Consider the following 18,809-nt stretch of genomic DNA (forward strand, 5'->3'; position numbering starts at 1 on the left):
TGTTCCCTCTCTCGCTGTCTCTCTGTGTCAAATAAATAAATAAAATCTTTAAAAAAATAAAAAAATAAAAAATAAAATGGGCATCTTGTCAGTCCATGGGAGGACCATTCTTTTTTAGGGGCTCAGTGGTTCCCAGAATGGGGTAGGGTCTCCTTGGGGTCTAGATCGTAGTTCTATCACCCTCAGCTTGGAGTGGGAAGACAGGAGGTGGTTTGGGGGATCAAACCCTAGGCCTAATTTTCCTTAGGAAAAGCACCGGAAGGACACACATAAACTGTTTTTTGGAGTCTTGAGTCCTCTCTTCAGGAGGGACACGGTAGGTAAACTGAAAGTTAGTGATTGGGTCTGATTCCTTTACAAGTCCCAGCACAGGCAGGCACATACTAGGCCCTGTAGGGACTGAGACGATTCCTTTGAGAGAGCTTGTTTGGAGGTTCTAGCAGGGGAGCGCAGCTACTCGTATACCCTTGACCGAAGAACGGTCCTCCTCTATCGGGGAAGGTCGTCCTCTTCGACCGAGCGCGCAGCTTCGGGAGGGACGCACATGGAGCGGTGAGGGAGGAAGGGGACACCCGCCTAGCCAGCCAGATCAGCCGAATCAACCCTGGCGATCAATGGGGTGACAGATGTCGCAGCCAGATCGCCCTCACATCCTGAGACGATTCCTTTGAAAGTCCCATCACACAGTGAGCACACAAGTAGGTCCCCTAAGGGTCTGGGTGTGTCTTAGGGTCACACAGGCGGGGGGTGGCGGTGGCGGTGGGATGTGAGTGTGGTGGTGCACACTTAGAGTCCCTATTCGGTTTAGTCAGTATCCGTGGGAAGGATGCAGGCAGCACTCACGACTAGTTTGATGGGATATTTTTATTGGGTCGCTCCTCCCGGTCCACCCCCAGCGCAGTCCGGATAGGCCAGGCCGGGCACGCGGCCCCCGAAACGGTACGTGTACTTGCGCCCACCGCTCTTGCGCACGATGTCGCGACGGTAGTAGTAGCGCAGGCCTCGGCTCAGTTTCTCGTAGTTCATGCCGGGTTTCCTCTTGCGCTCACCCCACAGCCGCGCCACCTAGGACAGAGGCCCGGCTTAGTCTGAGAGGGCAGGAGGGGGCGGGGCTTGGCCACTGACGGGCGGGGCGGGGGGTGCGGCTTCGGGTACGATCTGGACGCGAGTTCGTCCAGGTAACTCCCGGCGGGGTTGAGAGGAGTACGAGCTGGGGGCGGGGCCAACTACTAGGCAAACAGAATGGCCCGGCTAAATTGAACGGGAGGAGACCGGGGCGGGATTTGGCGCGCCTGGGAGGCTCCCCCACCTCTCTGGGGTCACACAGCTGGAACTCGCGGCTGTTGCCAGTCCAGCGGATGCAGTTGCTACGCTCCCCGTCTCGGAGAAGTTCCAGGAGGAACTGCCACAGCTGAATGGGACCTGCAGAGTGCAGACAGGTGAACACTCAGGCTTCCTAGCCCCAGACCATGTCCCTTCGACGACCCAGCTGTCGGGGCTCCCTCGCTTCGAAGGTCCAGGGGTCCAGGTCCTCCCAACTCGGGGCCCAGAAGTCCAGATCCCCTCCTCCTCGGGGCCCAAAGAGTCCGGATCCCTCCATATAAGGAACCCAAGAATCGGCCTCAGGGACCCACGCAGCCGAGGCCCCCAGCTCGGAAACTTAGAGGAGTTTGGCTGCCACACCTTGGTGACCCAGGCATCCAGACCCTCACCTCTTTCTTCTCACCTAATCCAGGAGCCTAGGTTCTGGTCTCCTGCTCCCTATTAGACTACCAGTGTCTCAGTCCTCTTCTCCCTCAGGACCCACCCTCACCGCCTTTCTCGGGCTCTTAGGTAACTAAGCCCCGCACCTTCCCTGCCAATTTCCCGGGTCCCGCCCTAACGCGCCTAGACCCCGCCTCACTGGAGTCTGGTGGGGCGGACTTCTCACCTCGGTGGTTATTTTTGGGGTAACAAGCCAAGGTTACGCCGCCCGACTGCTGGCTTGGTTCGGAGGACGTGGTGAGATCTGAAGTCTGGTACCCCTTTGAAGAGGTGGTGCAGTCCGTTTGCAGCCCCGAGACCCAGGAGGTGGTATAGTCTGAGCCCGCAGGCCCACCCAACGAAATGGTAGAGTCCGCGCTCGGCTCCCCGCGGAGGCCCTTGCCCCAGTAGGTGGGGCCGTCGAGGCCAATAGAACAGTCCCAGTTGGTGGAGCTGGCGGCGGCCTGGGCGCAGGACCACGAGTTGGTCCCTCCCCCGGAGATGGTACAGTTCTGGCCCGCAGCCCCCGCAGCACCAGCTAAGGGGGCGGGACCCAGGCCGGGAGGGGCGGGGCCCAGGGCCTGGAAGACGCCGCTCCAAGGGTCCGAGCCGGTGCACTCCAAGTCTGTACAGTCTCCCGACCACCGAAGAGCCTGAGGGGCGGGCTCTGTGAGGAGTAACAGACCCCAAGTGAGGGGAGCACAGGTGTCCCGGTCCCCGGCCCCCTCAGGGGTTCTTGGGAATCTAAGCTCTCAGACCTGGCGCCCTAGGCTCCCGGATCTAGGCCATGCCATCTCGAGGACACAGGGGTTCCCGTCCTAGCCCCGTTCCCCTCAAAGATCAAAGAGTTTAAACCTCTAGCTACGGTGGAGGACCCTAGTCCCCTCCTTACCCCGCCTCTGCGCACACACTCACCCGCCCCCCATGGAGCTTCTGGGTGCGGTAACGCGGAGCCCCAGTCCGGCTGTGGGAGCCCTGTGAGGGATAAGAACGAGCAGAGTTTAGGGAAGGGTGTGAGCAATGACTAGAGACGCCCCCTCGACCACTCACCCAGCAGTCTTTATTTGTCAGGGACTGAGTTATTGCCCCCAGCCCCTACTCACTCACACCTAGAACTCAGGACCCTGGCCTCGTCCTCTTTCAACCTCAGGACTTCAAGCCAGCAGCCCTCTCCCCCTTCAGCCTCAGGAGTCCAGGCACGCCCCCTTCCTCCCTCAGACCCAGGAGCCCAGCCTCTCACCTTCCTCAGCTCCCAGGAGTCCCAGCCCACAGTCACCTTTCCAGCGTGTCTCCGCTATCAGCGTGTCTCCGGGGAGCGCCAGTTCGGGGAAATAGAAGCCGAGTTCAGCTCCTTCTGCAGGCAATGAGGCGGGTAGGGCCGGGTCGGGGTCAGCGGAGGCCCCCACCTGTGCACCCTCCCCTCACAAGGACTCAGCCCCAGCAGCCTACCCAGCCCTGACAGCCTGTTCCCTGGGGGCACTTCCTGTGGAGACGCTTCATCCCAGTTCCAGATGTCCATGGATGCTCCTTGTGAATGTTCTGGACAGGGGAAAAAAAGGGGGTAAGGGGTGAGCTGGTGACACTTAGGGACCCTGGAGTCTGGGCCCCAGCTCTTGCTTCCCTCAGACCCAGGAGTCCGGGCCTTTTGCTCCCTCCTTCCCCAGGACCCTGGAATCTTGGCCTCCAGTGTCCCTTTTCTCAGACTAGGAGTAAGGGACCTCAGCCCTCCCCTCCCTCAGACCCAGGAGTCCAGGGCCCCAGACATTCAGTCCCCAGTTCATGGCTCACCTCTGGCGGGTTTCTCTGTCCCCGGCCAGGGGTCTCAGCCCCATTTCATACCATGTACCCCCTCCCCTGGGGGCCTGGGCAGGGGGGAATTTTCCGAGACGTCAGAGCCGGGGGTCGCAGCCGGGTCGAGTTGCAGGGCCCGGGGCGGGGCCAAGCGCCCCCCGCCCACCCCCCCCACCCCTCAGGGATGGCCGCCTGCCTCCTGATAGCTACAACTGTCCTGCTGCAGGGGTGGCTTGGACTTGGGACAGGAGCTTGGGGAACGGCGGGCTGTGAGAGACCCGGGGTGCGGAGGCGTGTTTACGGGGTGATGGGGGTGGAGCGGGGGGGTTGGGTGGCCAGGTTTTCCGTCTTGGGGACTTGATCCTACGACATGGGGGGTAGGGGGGAGGGCCTGGGGTCAGCTGGGCTGCGCCAGGCTTATCTGCAACAGGAAGGGGGATTTCCGGCCAGACCCCAGGTCCGCCAACGTCACAATCTGTGGGGGGACTGCGAGGCGGGGTGGAGGAATATGGTTGGGGGAGGCCAACCCAGGATCCCCTTTGAGGACGTTCTGGGGCTGCTCTTGAGGAGTGTCAATCATGATAACACATCAACAATGTAAACAATAACCAGAGTAATTCTAATAGCTAACAGTTATTGAGGGCTCACTGCATGCCACCAACTGTACCAGGGGCCTTCATTTAATCCTTTTCTGAGGTAAGTACTAGTCTTCGTTTTATGAAAAGGGAAATTGAAGCGGACTTCCTTTCACTTCTCTTCATCTCCAGAATCCTATGCTGTAATAGTTTGAGACAAATGGGGGAAATTTGAGTATGAACTGAATATGAGGTATAGAATTATTCATTTTCTGAGATATGATTATGGTCTGAAAGATGTCTCTATAAGGAAATGAACACATATTCAGGGGTGAAGTATTACTTGTTTCAAATGATTCAGCAAAAAAAAACCCAACCCACCTGTATACGTGTAACATGTACATACATGCAATAGTTGGGACATAATTATACTAAAAAGTTATTTATCCAAAACTTCAAATATAACCTAGGTCTCCTGTATTTTTTTTTTAAGTTTTGTTTATTTATTGGAGAGAGAGAGAGAGAATGCGAGCAGGGGGAGGGGCAGAGGAAGAGGGGGAGAGAGAAGCAGAATCCCCGCTGAGCGCTGAGCACAGAGCCCAAGTGGGGGCTCGATCTCACAACCCTGAGACCATGACCTGAGCCAAAATCAAGAGTTGATGCTTAACTGACTGAGCCACCCAGGTGCCCCTGTCCTGTAATTTTATTTCCTAAATCTGGTAACCCTAAACCTAGGTAGCTTGGCTTAGAGCCTGTGGTTGTACCCATCCTGCTGTATGTATTAGTAAGTATTTACCATTAAAAAGAACCTCTTTGATATGGGCATTTTCCAGTATTCACCCTGCCTGACCATTAACCACCTGCCATTCTGGGGGTGGGAGGACGGGGGTGTGGGCACTGCTCTTCTGTTCATGTTACATTAGGGAAACTGGGCCTTAGGAGGGAGAGGCACTTAATGGGTCACAGAGTGGGCAAGTGGGGAGTGCTGGGATTGACCTCAGCATTGGGGGAGCAAAGAGCCCCCAGGCATCACTGCTCCACCATCCATCCAACCCAGGGGCCTGCAGGGTATCCTGCTGATCCCCACCAGGCCCCAGGCCTCCTCTCCCTGAGCTGGCCTTTCTCCTGTGTGTGTGTCTGTCCATGGCTCTTTGCCCAAGTTAGTGTCCCTGGCTCTGGGTCTCTGTTGCACCAGGCCTGACTCCAGTGAGGCCTTGTGAGGCCATGTCACCCTCCCCATCTCTCTCCCTACTTCCTTATCTCTCCGTCCCCATTTCTCTCTTTGGGTTTTCTCCCCATGTCCCTTCCCATTGTACTGCCTTCACCTGCAGTTCTCACCTCTCCATCTTTGTCTCCCTCCCCATCTCTCCATCTCGGGCTTGCTACATCTCTTCATCTCTGTCCATCCGTCTCTCAACCCCGCCGTTGAGCTTTCTCTCCCTTTCCTCAGGAGGACTTAAGTGCACACATTTAAAAGCTTCCTTTCGGAGATAAACCGTAAGAGACTCTTAATCATAGGAAACAAACTGAAGGGTTGCTGGAGTGGAGGGGGGCTGGAGGTATGGGGTAACTGAGTGATAGACATTAAGAAGGGCACATGATGTAATGAGCCCTGGGTGTTATATAAGACTGATGAATCACTGACCTCTACCTCTGAAACCAATAATATATTATATGTTAATTAATTGAATTTAAATTAAAACAAACAAAAGGTTCCTTCCTGCAATCATTCCCTCTTCCCATCTCCTCCCTTGTCCTGTGACTGAAGTGAGCAGGGGGGGGTCAGAGCAGGAAGGGCTAGTGATGTGGGGGTAGGGATTGAGGGTCTTGGGGCTGGGTAGTCTAGCCCGGGTGGCAGGGGGCTGAAGGGCACTTCCTGTGAGGGAGGGAGGCCCTCACCCTTCTAACCAGACTGGAAAATGTGACGTCAGAGAGGGAGCAGTAAGGGAGGAAGGCGGGAACAGAGGAAATTTGACACCTCTCCCGGGCGACCAGCTTCCCAGAGGTCTTGGCATTGTTTCCTTCTTCCTCCCATGCCCCCTCTCAACCCAGGGTTCTGCTGGCTCTGCCCCTGGGAGACCCTCATCCCCTCCCCACGCTTGAACCACGCAGTCTCTCTCCTCTGCTTGGTACCTGCCCCTGCCTCCTTCAGGCCTCTAGTCCACAGCATGGCCGTGTCAGGGCTCTTTCTAAAGTGCAAATCTGATGCCAATCCCCTGTTTGAACTTGGTTCCAGCTTCTCAGGGCTTACTGCTGCCTTCAGGGTAAAGTCTAAGCTCTTAGTGTAGTGTTCAAGATCCTGCTTGGACACTTCTTCAGACAGGCAATGTCAAGCTTAGGACTGGGAAAAGAGAGGCAGGAGAGATCCATAGATGCAGAGAGAGAATAGAGACTCAGAGACAAGAAACAGAGGGGCACTCACAGAGACACTCACAAGGAAACAGACACAGAGAAGCACTCAAGGGAGTCCACACAGACATAAGGCAAAAGAATGCGGCTGGGGTTTGGCAGAGTGAAGAAACTGGGAAACAGTCTCAGAGATGCAGAGGGTGAGAACTGCAGAGACTGGGAGAGAATAACAGGAAGAGCATGAGACAGACTCAGAAGTGGCCAGTTCCTTCAGGAAGCCCTCCCCGACTCCCAGGTCAGCACCCTGGGCTCCGCATCCCAACTCTGACCACTCCGTGTGGCAACGGGCCTATCTGCCGCCATAGGACCATGAGCTCTGAGGGAACAGAATCCAGGACTGTTTCAGTCACCATGCCCCCAGTACTGGTGAGGCCTTCGGTGACTTTGCTGCATGGATGAAAGCCTGGAAAGCTGTGACCTCCAGAAGGGCAGGGCCCAGAAGACTCCCTACCTTGGTACTGAGAATACAGGCTGGAGTCAGAAGATAACTGGACTGAGTCTCGGCTAGGTTTTGGCCTAGCTATAGCCTCTGCTTTCTCCTCTGTGGAATGGGCTGCACTCAGCATGCACGTAAAAGAGGCTTCAGGAAGATGTGATGGGCGCACAGTAGGGATGGAAAAATGCCCATCTGCATGTTTGTCTAGGTAAACTTTTAAAGCCCCACACTATTTACTATTCCCAGATTGGGGGATGTCAAGTCCTGCTCCCCAAAGAGTGCTTCCAAGCCCAGCCAGGGACGGAAATAACGTAAATTTATTGAAACTGGTTTTGGAGAAGGTGGGTGGGTGGATAGTTGGGGATCTTCCAAAGATCTGGGAGAAGAGCCAGCGCCCGGCCAGGAGGGAGCGGGTGCCTGGCCACAGACCCTATCTCAGGCCCAGTTTCTTCTTCTCCTTCTGCTTCTTGCGTACCACATCCAGGTTCCGGTCCTTCCACATACTCTTGCGCAGCTTGATGGGGCGTGAGCCCACATACTTCCCTGTGGGAATGGAGGATTCAAGGTCAGACAAGGTCAGGCTTAGGCCTGATGCTGGTCAAACCCACGGTCCCTGAGAGGCCTCACCCACCGTTCATCTCACGCATGGCGCGCACGTAGTCGCTGGGGTCCTTAAAGCTGACAAAGCCATAGCCCTTGGTCTTGCCTGTGCGCTTGTCTCGGATCACCTTAGCCTTAAGGAAGGATGGGAAGCGGCTGAAGGCGCGTGCCAAGATGTCATCATTTACTTCATTGCCCAAATCCCCACAGAAGATCCGGAAGTCATCTGGGGTTGGGAAAGAGGAGGTCAGAAGATACAGAAGTCTGGCCCTGTGTCTGCCTTATTTAAATAGCCCCCCTGCTCTGGAGGCATCCCCCAAACCCTCCTCCCTCTGTATCCCCAGCAGTCTCAGGCTGGGGCCCTCTCCATAATAACAGCCAACATCTGTATGGTATTTACCCTGTGCTAGGCTCTTGGCTAAGTACTTGCGAGGTTTTAACACATCTGGAACTCCCAATGGCCCTTTTACCCCAAGGCACAGAGAAGTCATGTTACCTGCCCAAAGTTACTCAACCAGGTAGTGGCTGAGCTAGGACAAGAACTTAGGCACCTGGCTCCAGAGTCTTCACTTTTAACTACCTGCACTGCCTTTCCGCACCCCAGGGCCATCTCGCCCATTGCCATAATGAAGGCTCCTCTGTCCTAGCCCTGGCCTCTCCTCTGAGCCCCTGGCATCCCTTGGTCTCCTGGACAGCTCCCCATGGATATCCCCAAAGCTCCTGACACCCGTTTGCTTTCTCTGCAAAGCCTACCCTAATTCCCCGAAACATGAACACGCTGTCTGATCCCTCTCCAAGGCTGACCTCAGCTGCCATTCCTGAGCATATCCCCTGGGCTGGGTCTGAGCCAGACCAAACACACTCAAGCCCAAAGCATCCCTTCCCTGACAAGGCACATGCTATTATTATCCCCTTGCTGGAGTGAGGAAAGGAGGATAGAAAGGCTAAGTGACTTGTCCAAGGTCACAGAACTAGGGTCTACAGCCTGCACTGACCACATCTAGGCTGACACTGCCATGCCCTGGCTTGGGGTAGGTAGACGTCAGGTCTGCTTCCTCAGCCAGCACTGTGGCTGCCCCACAGCCTCTGTGGTGATTAACGACACTCTCCCGGAACAAGTTAGACCGCCCTCAGAGGAAATGGTCTGGTAAACTCAGAGGGAGGGGTCCTCTACAAAACAACTGGGCTGGACACTTCAAAAAACTGTTATACACAAGACAAAGCAGTAGGAGGGAGACCATTCTTATTAAAAGATAATCTAGAGGGCACCTGGGTGGCTCAGTTGGTTAAGCGACTGCCTTCGGCTCGGGTCATGATCCTGGAGTCCCGGGATCGAGTCCCACATTGGGCTCCCTGCTCAGCGGGGAGTCTGCTTCTCCCTCTGACCCTCCCCCATCTCATGCTCTCTCTCACATAAATAAAATCTTTAAAAAAAAAGATAATCTAGAGACTGAAAACTGCATGCATCCTGATTCACAGGAAAAGATGGCTGTAACAGATGGTTTAGGGACAACTGGGGAAACTTAAAGGGAATATGAGATACCACAGAATGACCATTCATTTTCTTAGGAATGTTAATGATATTATGATATAAAAGAGACTGTCACTTTTCTTTTTCTTTTTCTTTTTTTTTTAAGATTTTATTTATTTATTTGACAGAGAGAGACACAGCGAGAAAGGGAACACAAGCAGGAGGAGTGGGAGAGGGAGAAGCAGGCTTCCCGCGGAGCAGGGAGCCCGATGCGGGGCTCGATCCCAGGACCCTGGGATCATGACCTGAGCTGAAGGCAGACGCTTAACGACTGAGCCACCCAGGCGCCCCTAGACTGTCACTTTTCTTAGGAGATGAATGTGGAGGTATTTAGGAGGGAAGTGATAACTTCATTTATAACTTGCTCCAAATGACTGAGCAAAATCCAGAAAAACCATACATACACATAGAAGGATAAAGTGAATACAGCAAAATGTCAATTGCTGAATCTAGGTGCTGGATATATATGGCTGTTCTCTGTGCAATTCAGTGTTAAAAAAATTTTTTTTAAGATTACATTTATTTATTTGACAGAGAAAGAGCACACCACACACAAGCAGGGGGAGTGGCAGGCAGAGGGAGAGGGAGAAGTCAACACCCCACTGAGCAGAGAGCCCGATGTGGGGCTGGATCCCAGGACCCTGGGATCATGACCTGAGCCAAAGGCAGATGCTTAACTGACAGAGCCACCCAGGCGCCCCCAGTGTTTAAAATTTTTCATAAGAAGCTGAGAGAAAAAAAATGCTCTTTTACCTTTAGCAAGCCAGGCCTCTCATGAATAAAACAGAGTTCAGAAAGTCCTAGGTGCCAATTGCCTCTACCACATTCTGTTCAGTGGTTAGGTGAGGGCCTGCCCCTCAGAGCCATAGTCTAGCCCTCCACCATGTAGGCAAATAACAGGGCCTGCCCTATAGAGAGGCGGCAGTTGTGGAGTGACCTGGTTTACCTTCCCTGTGTCTGCCCCAAGGAGGAGACCTTGGTGCGTCCTTGACTGAGCAATGCCTGGCCCTGCACTTGGGCCCCCTTACCTGCATCCCACTCCAGCAGGCTGGGGTCCTCCCAGCTGCTCCCAGCTGCTGTGCGAATGCACCGTTTCAATTTCTCTGGCTTTCCTTTCTTTTTGTCCTCACCCAAGGGCTCTGGGACCTGTAGAGGAAGGGGGATGGGGGGCAAAGGTCTTGGACCCATGTGTCCCTTTCAGGCTCCCCCACCTGCCTATGCCCCTCACTCTCCTGCTTCCATAATTAAAGAACTGGATGTACTTCTGAATGTGAGGTATCTGTGTCTGCCTCCTTCTCTCCCATGTCCTCCCAGCCCCTCCAATTTCCTGGGTCCCTCCTCCCTCCATCAGTAGAGGGCTACATGTGTTTCTGGATGTGGAAGGCCATGCGTTCTTGTCTGCCCTCCCCGCCCTTTCTACCTGCCTTCCCCCCGACTGCTATGCTCCCTGCTTACCTCAAGAGCCATGAGGCCAGGGGGTGGCTCAGGCCGTGGGGGCCGGGGTCGTGGACGCAGGGACAGGAGCTCAGGAATGCGCAGTGGGGGCAGTAGGCCTCGTACAACTTCCAGTGGGAGGGGCAGGGGTTCAGGCTCAGGCAAAGGCATGGCCAGGGCCAATGGCAGGCTGGGCCCAATGACCGCAGGGCCAGTGGGGGCACCTCCTGCCCCAACAGCCACCGCTGCGCTAGCCTCCTCCAGCCCGGCTGCTGCCGCCACCACTGCCTCTTCCTTCTCTTTCAGGCCCAGCCCCAGGCCCAGCCCCAGCTCTCGAGGTGTTGCTGGCTCCTCCTGTGGGCAAGGGGAGACAAAGAAGAGCGCCCTTTCAGAGGCTCAGACCTTACTCTCATCCTGTACAACAAAGCAAGGGCCTGAGGCCAGAGAACAGACGAGACACCTAGACAGAGAAAGGAGTCTCTAGTCAGAAACAGACACAGGGACGAAGATACCAGGACAGAAAAATAGAGAGGGACAATCAAAAGAAAAATAGAGATATAGGGACAGAAACAACCCACGGCCTGTGTTTCTCTCTCTACTTTCCTCACAAAAAGAAACAAAAACAGATTAGGCACAAAAAGAAATAGAGGCTGAGACAGAGTCCGAGAGTGAGAAGGCAGACTTAGACATGGCCCATCAAGCCAGGATTGAGCATCTCCCCACCCTTCACACTTCTGTCCATGAGCTCCCTGTCCACACTTACCAGGGGAGGTCTCAGGGCAGCCATGGAGCCCAGGGGGGGCCCTGGGGCCCGAGCCATCGGTGGCAGCATCATAGGTGGTCCGGGGGGGCCAGGCAGAGGGGGGCCCACAAGGGCCTGGTGAGGGGGCCGCAGGGCCATAGGGCGGGGACCACCTGCTGCAGAAGAAAGAGCAGAATCTGTCAGGGTGTTAGTGGGGGAGTTGGAGGGCTTAGGGGGGAAGTTATGTGGCAGAGATGATGACCCTGGCCCCCTCACCTGCTCTCTGTAGCACGTGGGGGACGAAGGCCGGACGCAGGATAGGGGCCCTCTGGGGGGCCACAGCTGTGGGAGAGAGAGATGGGGGTGTGTGTCATGGGGGACCGGGGCACTTGAGGTGAGGTGTGTGTGTGTGGGTACTCTCAGCATCCAAGAGATCCTGGAGAAGAGTCTGGGGAACCTTCTGGGAGATACAGGAGTCTTTACATTTGTTCATTCAGCAAAAATTTACCACTGAGCATCTCCTCTGGGTCTGTCCCTTTCCTGGACAATACTAGGGACACACTGAAAGACCCAAGGCTCTCAGGGAGCTCCTGGTCCCGGACAGGAGGGAACAGACCCATCATCAGAGAGTGACAGCCCAGAGTGATCAGGGCCAGGATGGGGTAAAGCCCAGGCAGGGTGATTGGAACTAGGAGGGGGAAGCCTGGGGAGTTGGGGGAGCCCAAAGGAGCCCTCTGACCTAGCCAGGGTGGCTAGAGGCTTCCTGGAGAAACAGACCTGTGAGCTGAAACCTAAAGGATAATAAAGACCCAACTGCCTTTGGTCAGGCAAAGGGTGACTAGAAAGACAACTGGCAAGGGGCACATTTACAAATAAAATTTTTTCCCAGTTCAGCTTAGTATAATTTTAATAGCAGAAGTTGAAATTTGGAGAGCATCATAAGAGAATGGTCAAAAGGTCAGTAGGCGTCCAAGCACAGCATTGTTGGCTGGACCATGGATGTCCTCCTGAGGACAGCAGGGAGCCACAGCAGGGCTGGAAGCTGGGCAGTGTGACCAGGTCAGATGTGCATTTTGATCAAGACCATACTAAAGAATAAAAGATGTTGAGATTTCTCAGACATCAGATAAAAAAAGTGTAACAGGAATTAAGTAACACAACCAGCAACTTTGATCTAATAGAGATTGTACCAGAACTTTACAGAACATGTATTCTTTTCATACATATAAGGAAGTAGTGTCACAAAAATTGACCGTGTATAAAGGTCACCTTGACAACAAAAAGTAAGAATGACCTGTGGAGAGGACAGATCTTAGTTAACTTGATTCTGATTTAGTTAATAGGCTTTGGAAGATTATAGTTGGGTGACAGTGAGCAGGGGAGAAAAGGGAGGTCAACAAGAACACTGTGGGCATATTCTAGTAATGCTTAGGGCTCCTGAGGAGTATATGGGGGATCTCTCTGTAAGGGGCCAGGTGATGTAGGGTCTTGACTGCCAGATGAGGAGCTTGGTGCTTATTTGATGGTTTATTTATCCCATCAACAGATAGTACATAATGCTTACAATGTGGCAGGCACCAAGACTTTTGTCCCTCATGGAGCTTGTATTTTAGAGGAAATAAAAGGTGATAACCATAATGAGTAAATTGCATAGCTTGTTACAAGGCATTAAGTGCTATGGAGAAACACAGCAAAGAGTAGGGATTAGGAGTAATGATAAGGGGGTTGGTTTGCAATGATAAGTGAAGCCTTACTAAGGCCAAACTGACAAGTATATGATGAGGTTTGTGCTTTAGAAAGATGGTAATGTCAGAGCGGGGATGAAATGAAGTGGCTGAGTTAGCGCAATGATGTCGGCAAGATGCTGCAGTAGTCAAAACAAGAGTGCTTGGTCAAATGTGGGGTTCCCGGCCCAGACCTACCTGCTCGACGCAGGAACATAGCTTCTCGAGCCTCTGGACTGTCCAGGTGACTCCGATCACCAGGGCCAAAGCCAACTGTTGGAATGGGAAGAGACAAGGATGGTGGGAGGAGCGTCCCAGGCATCCCTTTTTATCACCCTGCCTGATCCCCTGGCTCCCTCTCCTCCACCACTCCTTGCTTACCTGGACCCACAAAAGGAGGGCCACCCACCATGGGAGGAACCACTGTGGCTGCAGCAGCTGCCCGGGCCTCCAGAGTCTGTTGGACCTGTTGGGGAGGAAATTGGGGTGAGTGCCCCCAAGGTGCCCTGGCTGGCTTACCCTGGGAGGCCAAGGGTTTCATTCTTTGCATTCTGTGTGGGGCTGGCTATCTGTTAACCTTAAGTCTAAGTTAAAATGTCACTTTTCAGGGAGGCTTTTGGGATCATACTAGTGAAAGCTGTCCTTAGCCCCTCCCAGTAGCAACTTTTCTTGTTATCCTGTTTCATCTTCCTCAATGCATTTAACACTATCTGAAGTTATGTCCTGCCTGTCCTTCTCATCTCCCATGCCTCCACCCTGGTCCAAGCCATCATTAACTCTTGCCTAGATGATTATGGTAGCCTCTTCTTCAGTCTTCTTGACTCTGCCTTAACCCCCTTCAGTCTGTTCTCCAAACACAGCCATAGTTAGTTAATATCTAAGTTGGACCATATTACCGCTCTGCTCAAAATCCTTCAGCAACATCCCATCTCAGAGTAAAAACCAAGGTCTTTATGGTGGCCCACAAGGCACTATCAGGTCTGGTCTCTATCACCTCTCTGTCCTCATCTCCTCCCACTCTCCCTCTTGCACGCTCTACTCTAGCCACACTGTTCTCTCTGCTGTTCCTTGAACATGTCAGGTATGCACCTGTGTCGTGGCTCTTGCACTGGCAGTTCTCTCTGATGGGAATGCTCTTCCCCTAGATATCTCCATGGTTCCCTCCATCATGTCCTTTATATCTTTGCTTAACTGCCACCTCCTCAGAAAGGCTTTCCCTGACCACGCTGATAAACCTCTGCCTTTCTTACTTTAGTTTGACCTGTCTTTCCCCAGTAAAATGTAAACCCCAAAAAGGTAGCGATTGTTTTTCTCTATATTATATTTCTCTATACTGTTATGTGCTTAATGCCTAGATTAGTGCCTGATGCATAGAAGGCACCCAATGATTACTGACAGAATAAACAAGTTTCATTTACTTCTTTTCCTTTTAGTAGTCTCTCTCCACTAGTCATACATAGCTTACTATTAAGCAGGTCAATGTGACTAATGAGATTGAGGAACTATTTAACTTAAATGTAAATTTTAAATAGATACAGAATATCTTTATCATTACAGAAAGTTCTACCAGACAACATGCTCTAGAATATAAGCTCCCAAAGGGCAGAAATATTGTTTGCTTAGTCGTTACTGTGTTCTCAGTGCCTGACACATAAAACATTTGTCATGCTAATCGATAAGTCAACATGTCAATAGCTCTCTGTATACAAACACTGCGTTCAAGGCACTGTGCTCTCTTATTTATATGCCTTAGCTCAGCCATACCTGCTGGTAAGTGTTGGTTGCGATAATTGGGCGGATCACAGGAGCTGCTGGAACCTGCATCGCTTCTACCGTGGGGACCGTGGGCACCGCAGGCACAGCAGTTGGGATGCCGGTTACCGGAGCCCCCAGAACTTCCTGCTCAAACCTAAGGAGGCAAAACCGACACAACAGCTCAGGACCTCGCATTAATTCTGAAACGCTGGGTATACTGCGATAGCTCCTTCACCCCTTCTTACTCCCACCCCCACAATCCCAAAAGTCCCATTTCCCCATGACAGAGCCGCGTCGGGCTAATTTCGGCCTGGAGACTCCAGGGCTCGGTGGCTCTGACTCTGGGACGGCTTTTTATTGCGGGCCTTACAATGCCATCTCCGCCTCCATCTCCTTCAAGCGTTCCTCCCCGCTCTTGCCCGGCATGCCGGCGCCAGGGCCCGGAACCACAGGTCCTCCTGCACCCGGGAGTCCCGGGGCTGGCCCCGCCCCGGCCATCGCTGCTGCCGTCGCTGTCGCCACTTCCACCGCCTCGGCTCAGCGGCCTCCGCCAGTTCCGCGGTCTACTCTCTAATCTTGTCGGGGTTGGCGCCCGTGAATGACGTATCAGTGAAAGCGACGGGCGCTGGTCCATGACATCATACGGAGCGAGGCCAATGAGAATCTGGCCACACCTGGAGGGCCCACCCCGAGGAAGAATATAGACCAATCAGAGTGTCGGAAAAAGGAACCAATGAGGAGCCTGGTTCTAAGTATGTGCAGCTAAGTGAGGCGGCCACGCCTTCATTGGAGGAATAAGGGCTGATGAGAGCGCTGTAAAGTCGTTGGCCCGGTCCCTAAAGAGAAAACTGGACTTTTGAGAGCTCAGAAAAGTTCGGAGGCTCCGCCTGTGCCACTGAGGCTCCTTCCGGAAGTGTTAAAGCCCACTGAGGTCCACATCAGCCCGGGGCTGGGCGAGGCTAGAGAGTGGTGAATGCCGTGGCCTTGCAGTCGGTAGAGACACACTACCGGACAGCGACTTCCGGGAAGACAAGGGTCAGGATGTGGGAAGCGCAGAGGGGGCACCTGACCCAGGCTTTCTGGGGAAGGTGACGTCTGAAGATTTGCTAGATGAAAATGGAGATGTTCTGGGTGGGAAGAATAGTTCGTGTAAAGGCCGAGAGAGTGGTAAAATGCGTCACCTCATAGTCACGTGTGTGTAGGTTTGGTCGCTGTATTCTTTCTTGGGACACAGCTGATCCTTTTTGTAGTCTTCAATGTGTTTTTTTACGAATATTTAAAATACACAACACTAGGGGCGCCTGGGTGGCTCAGTGGGTTAAGCCTTTGCCTTCGGCTCAGGTCGTGATCCCAGGGTCCTGGGATCGAGCTCCCCATCTGCTCCCTGCTCAGCGGAGAGCCGACTTCTCCCTCTCCCTCTGCCTGCTGCTCCCGGGACCTGCTTGTGCTCGCCTGCACTCTCTCTGTCAAATAAAATCTTAAAAAAGAAAAATAAATAAAATACACAACATTAGAAAAGAATGTAACAAACCTCCAGGTACCTCTCAGCAATTACTAATATTCTACCCTTTTTGTTTCACCTATACCTCTCATTATTATTATTACTATTATTATTTCCTGGAGTATATTAAAGCAAATTCCAGACATTAATAAATTCACCCATAAATGCTTCATGATAGATCTCTAACAGATAAGGACTATTTAAGAGAAAAGAGCATTTTCATACCCAAGAAAATTAATTTCTGGTTCGTTCCCGGGTTCGGCACCACAAAAACAAAAACAAATAAAAAACGAAAAGAAAAAAAGAATATTAATTTCTTAGTATCGTCTAACATCCAGACTGTTAAAATTTCCCTGCCTCAAAATGTCTTTGTATAAAATCAGGCTACAAATAAGGTATGCACGTTGCATTTGGTTTTTTGGTGGGTCTTTTTTTTTTTCCCGTCAAAACTTACTTTTACTGGCTGTCTTGGTTTCTTGAAGTCCCAGGTCTAAATCAGCAGTAATGAATGCTTTGTTAAAATACTGGCTTTTGGGGTGCCTGGGTGGCTAAGTTGGTTAAGCATCTGCCTTGGGCTCTTTATTACATCATTTTTGTCAGTATGGACTCACGGATATTTTATACTTTGGGTTATAATTCAATACTACTTTAGTTATTTTGTTGCCGAAATTGTTCCAGCATTTAAAATCTTCAGTCTTTTTTAATCTATAAATTTCCCTCCCCCGACTTTTTCTTCCTTCCTTCCTCCCTCCCTTTCCTTCTTTTCCCCCTCATCCCCACCTTTTTTGCCTTCTATTTGTTGAAGAAACCGGACCAGTTGTCCTATAGGATATCTTACATTTTGGGTTTAACTAATTATATTGTTTCATTTGTTCCTCACTGCCCTCTCCCCCTTTCTTATATAGTGTATTGACAGCTAGAAGCTTGATTAGATTTAGGTTTTATTTGGTGAGAGAATACGTCCTCCAAAGTGCTATTGTAATGTATCTTACTGTATTCTATCAGGAGCACATGATGTCTAGTTGTCTTCCTTTGGTGCCCTAAGACCGATCAGTGTCATCCTGCTCCATCTTAAGATGCCCAATCAACCTTTCCACTACTAGCTTTAGCAGCCCTTGATCATTATTTACCTGCATCTACTACTTTGTTGATATATGTAAAACAGTGGTTTTCAAATTTTATTATTCCCTGTAATGATCAGTTATTCTTTCATAAATAACTTCCCCCTTATCAAGAATTTGGTCACTTGTTCAGATACAGGAAAGACATGCTTGATTCTTTCCCTATTTTATGAAAAAAAAAAAAATCAAAACGACTTGGTTCCTAGCACCCTTCAAAGGTGACCAGTGAGGTACTGTATGAACACTAATATGAACTTACATTTTCGAACATATTTCATTGCTTCAAATCATTGCAGTCGCTCTAGCTGCTGCTCAGAATGTCCCACCTTTGGCCAGTGGCAGCCACTTCAGACTGACTCCTGAGTCCTTCTGACTCAAACTCACTAGTCTTGGAGGACTTCCTTGCTTTCTGGCACATGATGCCTCATACTCATTTGCCAATTTCCTGTCCCAGACCTGGAATCAGCTGTTTCCCCAAAGATCCCTGGTTCCATCTAGTAAAAAATGGCATTTAGAGTCCACAATCTGGGGTTGGTTGCTCATTATTACTGGGTTATCATATTTAGACCTTTTCTGTGGTCTGAGCTAGGGAAATACATATTTTCTAGAAAGAGAAAAACCCACAAGTTCAGTCTGCTATTTCTTTTTTTTTAAAGATTTTATTTATTTATTTGACAGAGAGAGAGGCAGCGAGAGAGGGAACACAAGCAAGGGGAGTGTGAGAGGGAGAAGCAGGCTTCCTGCTGAGCAGGGAGCCTGATGCGGGGCTCGATCCCAGGACCCTGGGATCATGACCTGAGCTGAAGGCAGATGCTTAACGACTGAGCCACCCAGGCGCCCCTTCAGTCTGCTATTTCTAAGTCAAATGAAAGATTACAGGGTTAAAGTTAAAGTTTACTCCTTTGATTTGATACTTCATTTACGTTAAAAATTTTGGTCCTCAGCAGGGCACCTGGGTGGCTCAGCCAGTTAAACATCCGACTCTTGATCTCAGCTCAGGTCTTGACCTCAGTGTCGTGAGTTCAAGCCCCTCATTGGGCTCCACGCTGGGCATGGAGCCTACTTTAAAAAAAACTTGGTTCCCAGTAACATTAGCACAAATACTTATTTGCTTTAGTCAAGGATATAATTTCAAAATACATAATGTAGGTCTCAAAAATGTAAACTCTATATTTTTATCAAAATAAAAACCAGTGTTACTACAAACAAGACTAATACATGCAGTTTAAGATTGTATTGCAGTTCTTTTTCCCTTAGGATGCATGTACCACTGGAGGCATCAAGTGAAAGTACTATTTTATTTACTTTATTTTTAAGGATTTTGTTTATTTATTTGGCAGGGAGAGAGAGAGAGCAGCAGAGGGAGAGGGAAAAGCAGACTTCCCATTGAGCAGGGAGCCCAATGTGGGACTCAATCCCAGGACTCCAGGATCATGACCTGAGCTGA

The 18,809-nt window shown here is 51.5% G+C and overlaps 2 protein-coding genes across 5 annotated transcripts; both read right to left on the reverse strand.

Annotated features, from left to right (window-relative positions):
- Positions 1 to 847: 847 nt before the first annotated feature.
- Positions 848 to 3,299, reverse strand: ETV2 (ETS variant transcription factor 2). Of its 2 annotated transcripts, XM_035023826.1 has the most exons (6): positions 3,193 to 3,299; positions 3,010 to 3,097; positions 2,659 to 2,729; positions 1,931 to 2,410; positions 1,310 to 1,422; positions 848 to 1,065 (listed from the first exon to the last, which is right to left on the reverse strand). In XM_035023826.1, exons 1-6 carry the CDS (start codon positions 3,260 to 3,262, stop codon positions 865 to 867), a joined length of 1,023 nt encoding a protein of 340 aa, XP_034879717.1. In that variant the 5' UTR covers positions 3,263 to 3,299; the 3' UTR covers positions 848 to 864. The 2 variants fall into 2 exon arrangements, with proteins under 2 accessions (XP_034879717.1, XP_034879716.1); XM_035023825.1 differs by lacking the exons at positions 1,931 to 2,410; positions 2,659 to 2,729 and having other exon boundaries at positions 854 to 1,065; positions 3,020 to 3,097.
- A 3,950-nt stretch (positions 3,300 to 7,249) lies between these two features.
- On the reverse strand, positions 7,250 to 15,333 carry RBM42 (RNA binding motif protein 42). 3 transcript variants are annotated; one of them, XM_035023742.1, is made up of 10 exons: positions 15,111 to 15,333; positions 14,750 to 14,894; positions 13,367 to 13,451; positions 13,184 to 13,258; positions 11,538 to 11,603; positions 11,283 to 11,437; positions 10,541 to 10,873; positions 10,114 to 10,231; positions 7,586 to 7,780; positions 7,250 to 7,497 (listed from the first exon to the last, which is right to left on the reverse strand). In XM_035023742.1, exons 1-10 carry the CDS (start codon positions 15,236 to 15,238, stop codon positions 7,385 to 7,387), a joined length of 1,413 nt encoding a protein of 470 aa, XP_034879633.1. In that variant the 5' UTR covers positions 15,239 to 15,333; the 3' UTR covers positions 7,250 to 7,384. The 3 variants fall into 3 exon arrangements, with proteins under 3 accessions (XP_034879633.1, XP_034879631.1, XP_034879634.1); XM_035023740.1 differs by having other exon boundaries at positions 11,283 to 11,458; positions 15,111 to 15,326; XM_035023743.1 differs by lacking the exon at positions 11,538 to 11,603 and having other exon boundaries at positions 15,111 to 15,326.
- Between the last annotated feature and the right edge of the window lie 3,476 nt (positions 15,334 to 18,809).

This window comes from Mirounga leonina, unplaced genomic scaffold (genome assembly GCF_011800145.1).
Source record: "Mirounga leonina isolate KUSES-001 unplaced genomic scaffold, KU_Mleo_1.0 Mir_177, whole genome shotgun sequence".
NCBI lineage: Eukaryota > Metazoa > Chordata > Mammalia > Carnivora > Phocidae > Mirounga > Mirounga leonina.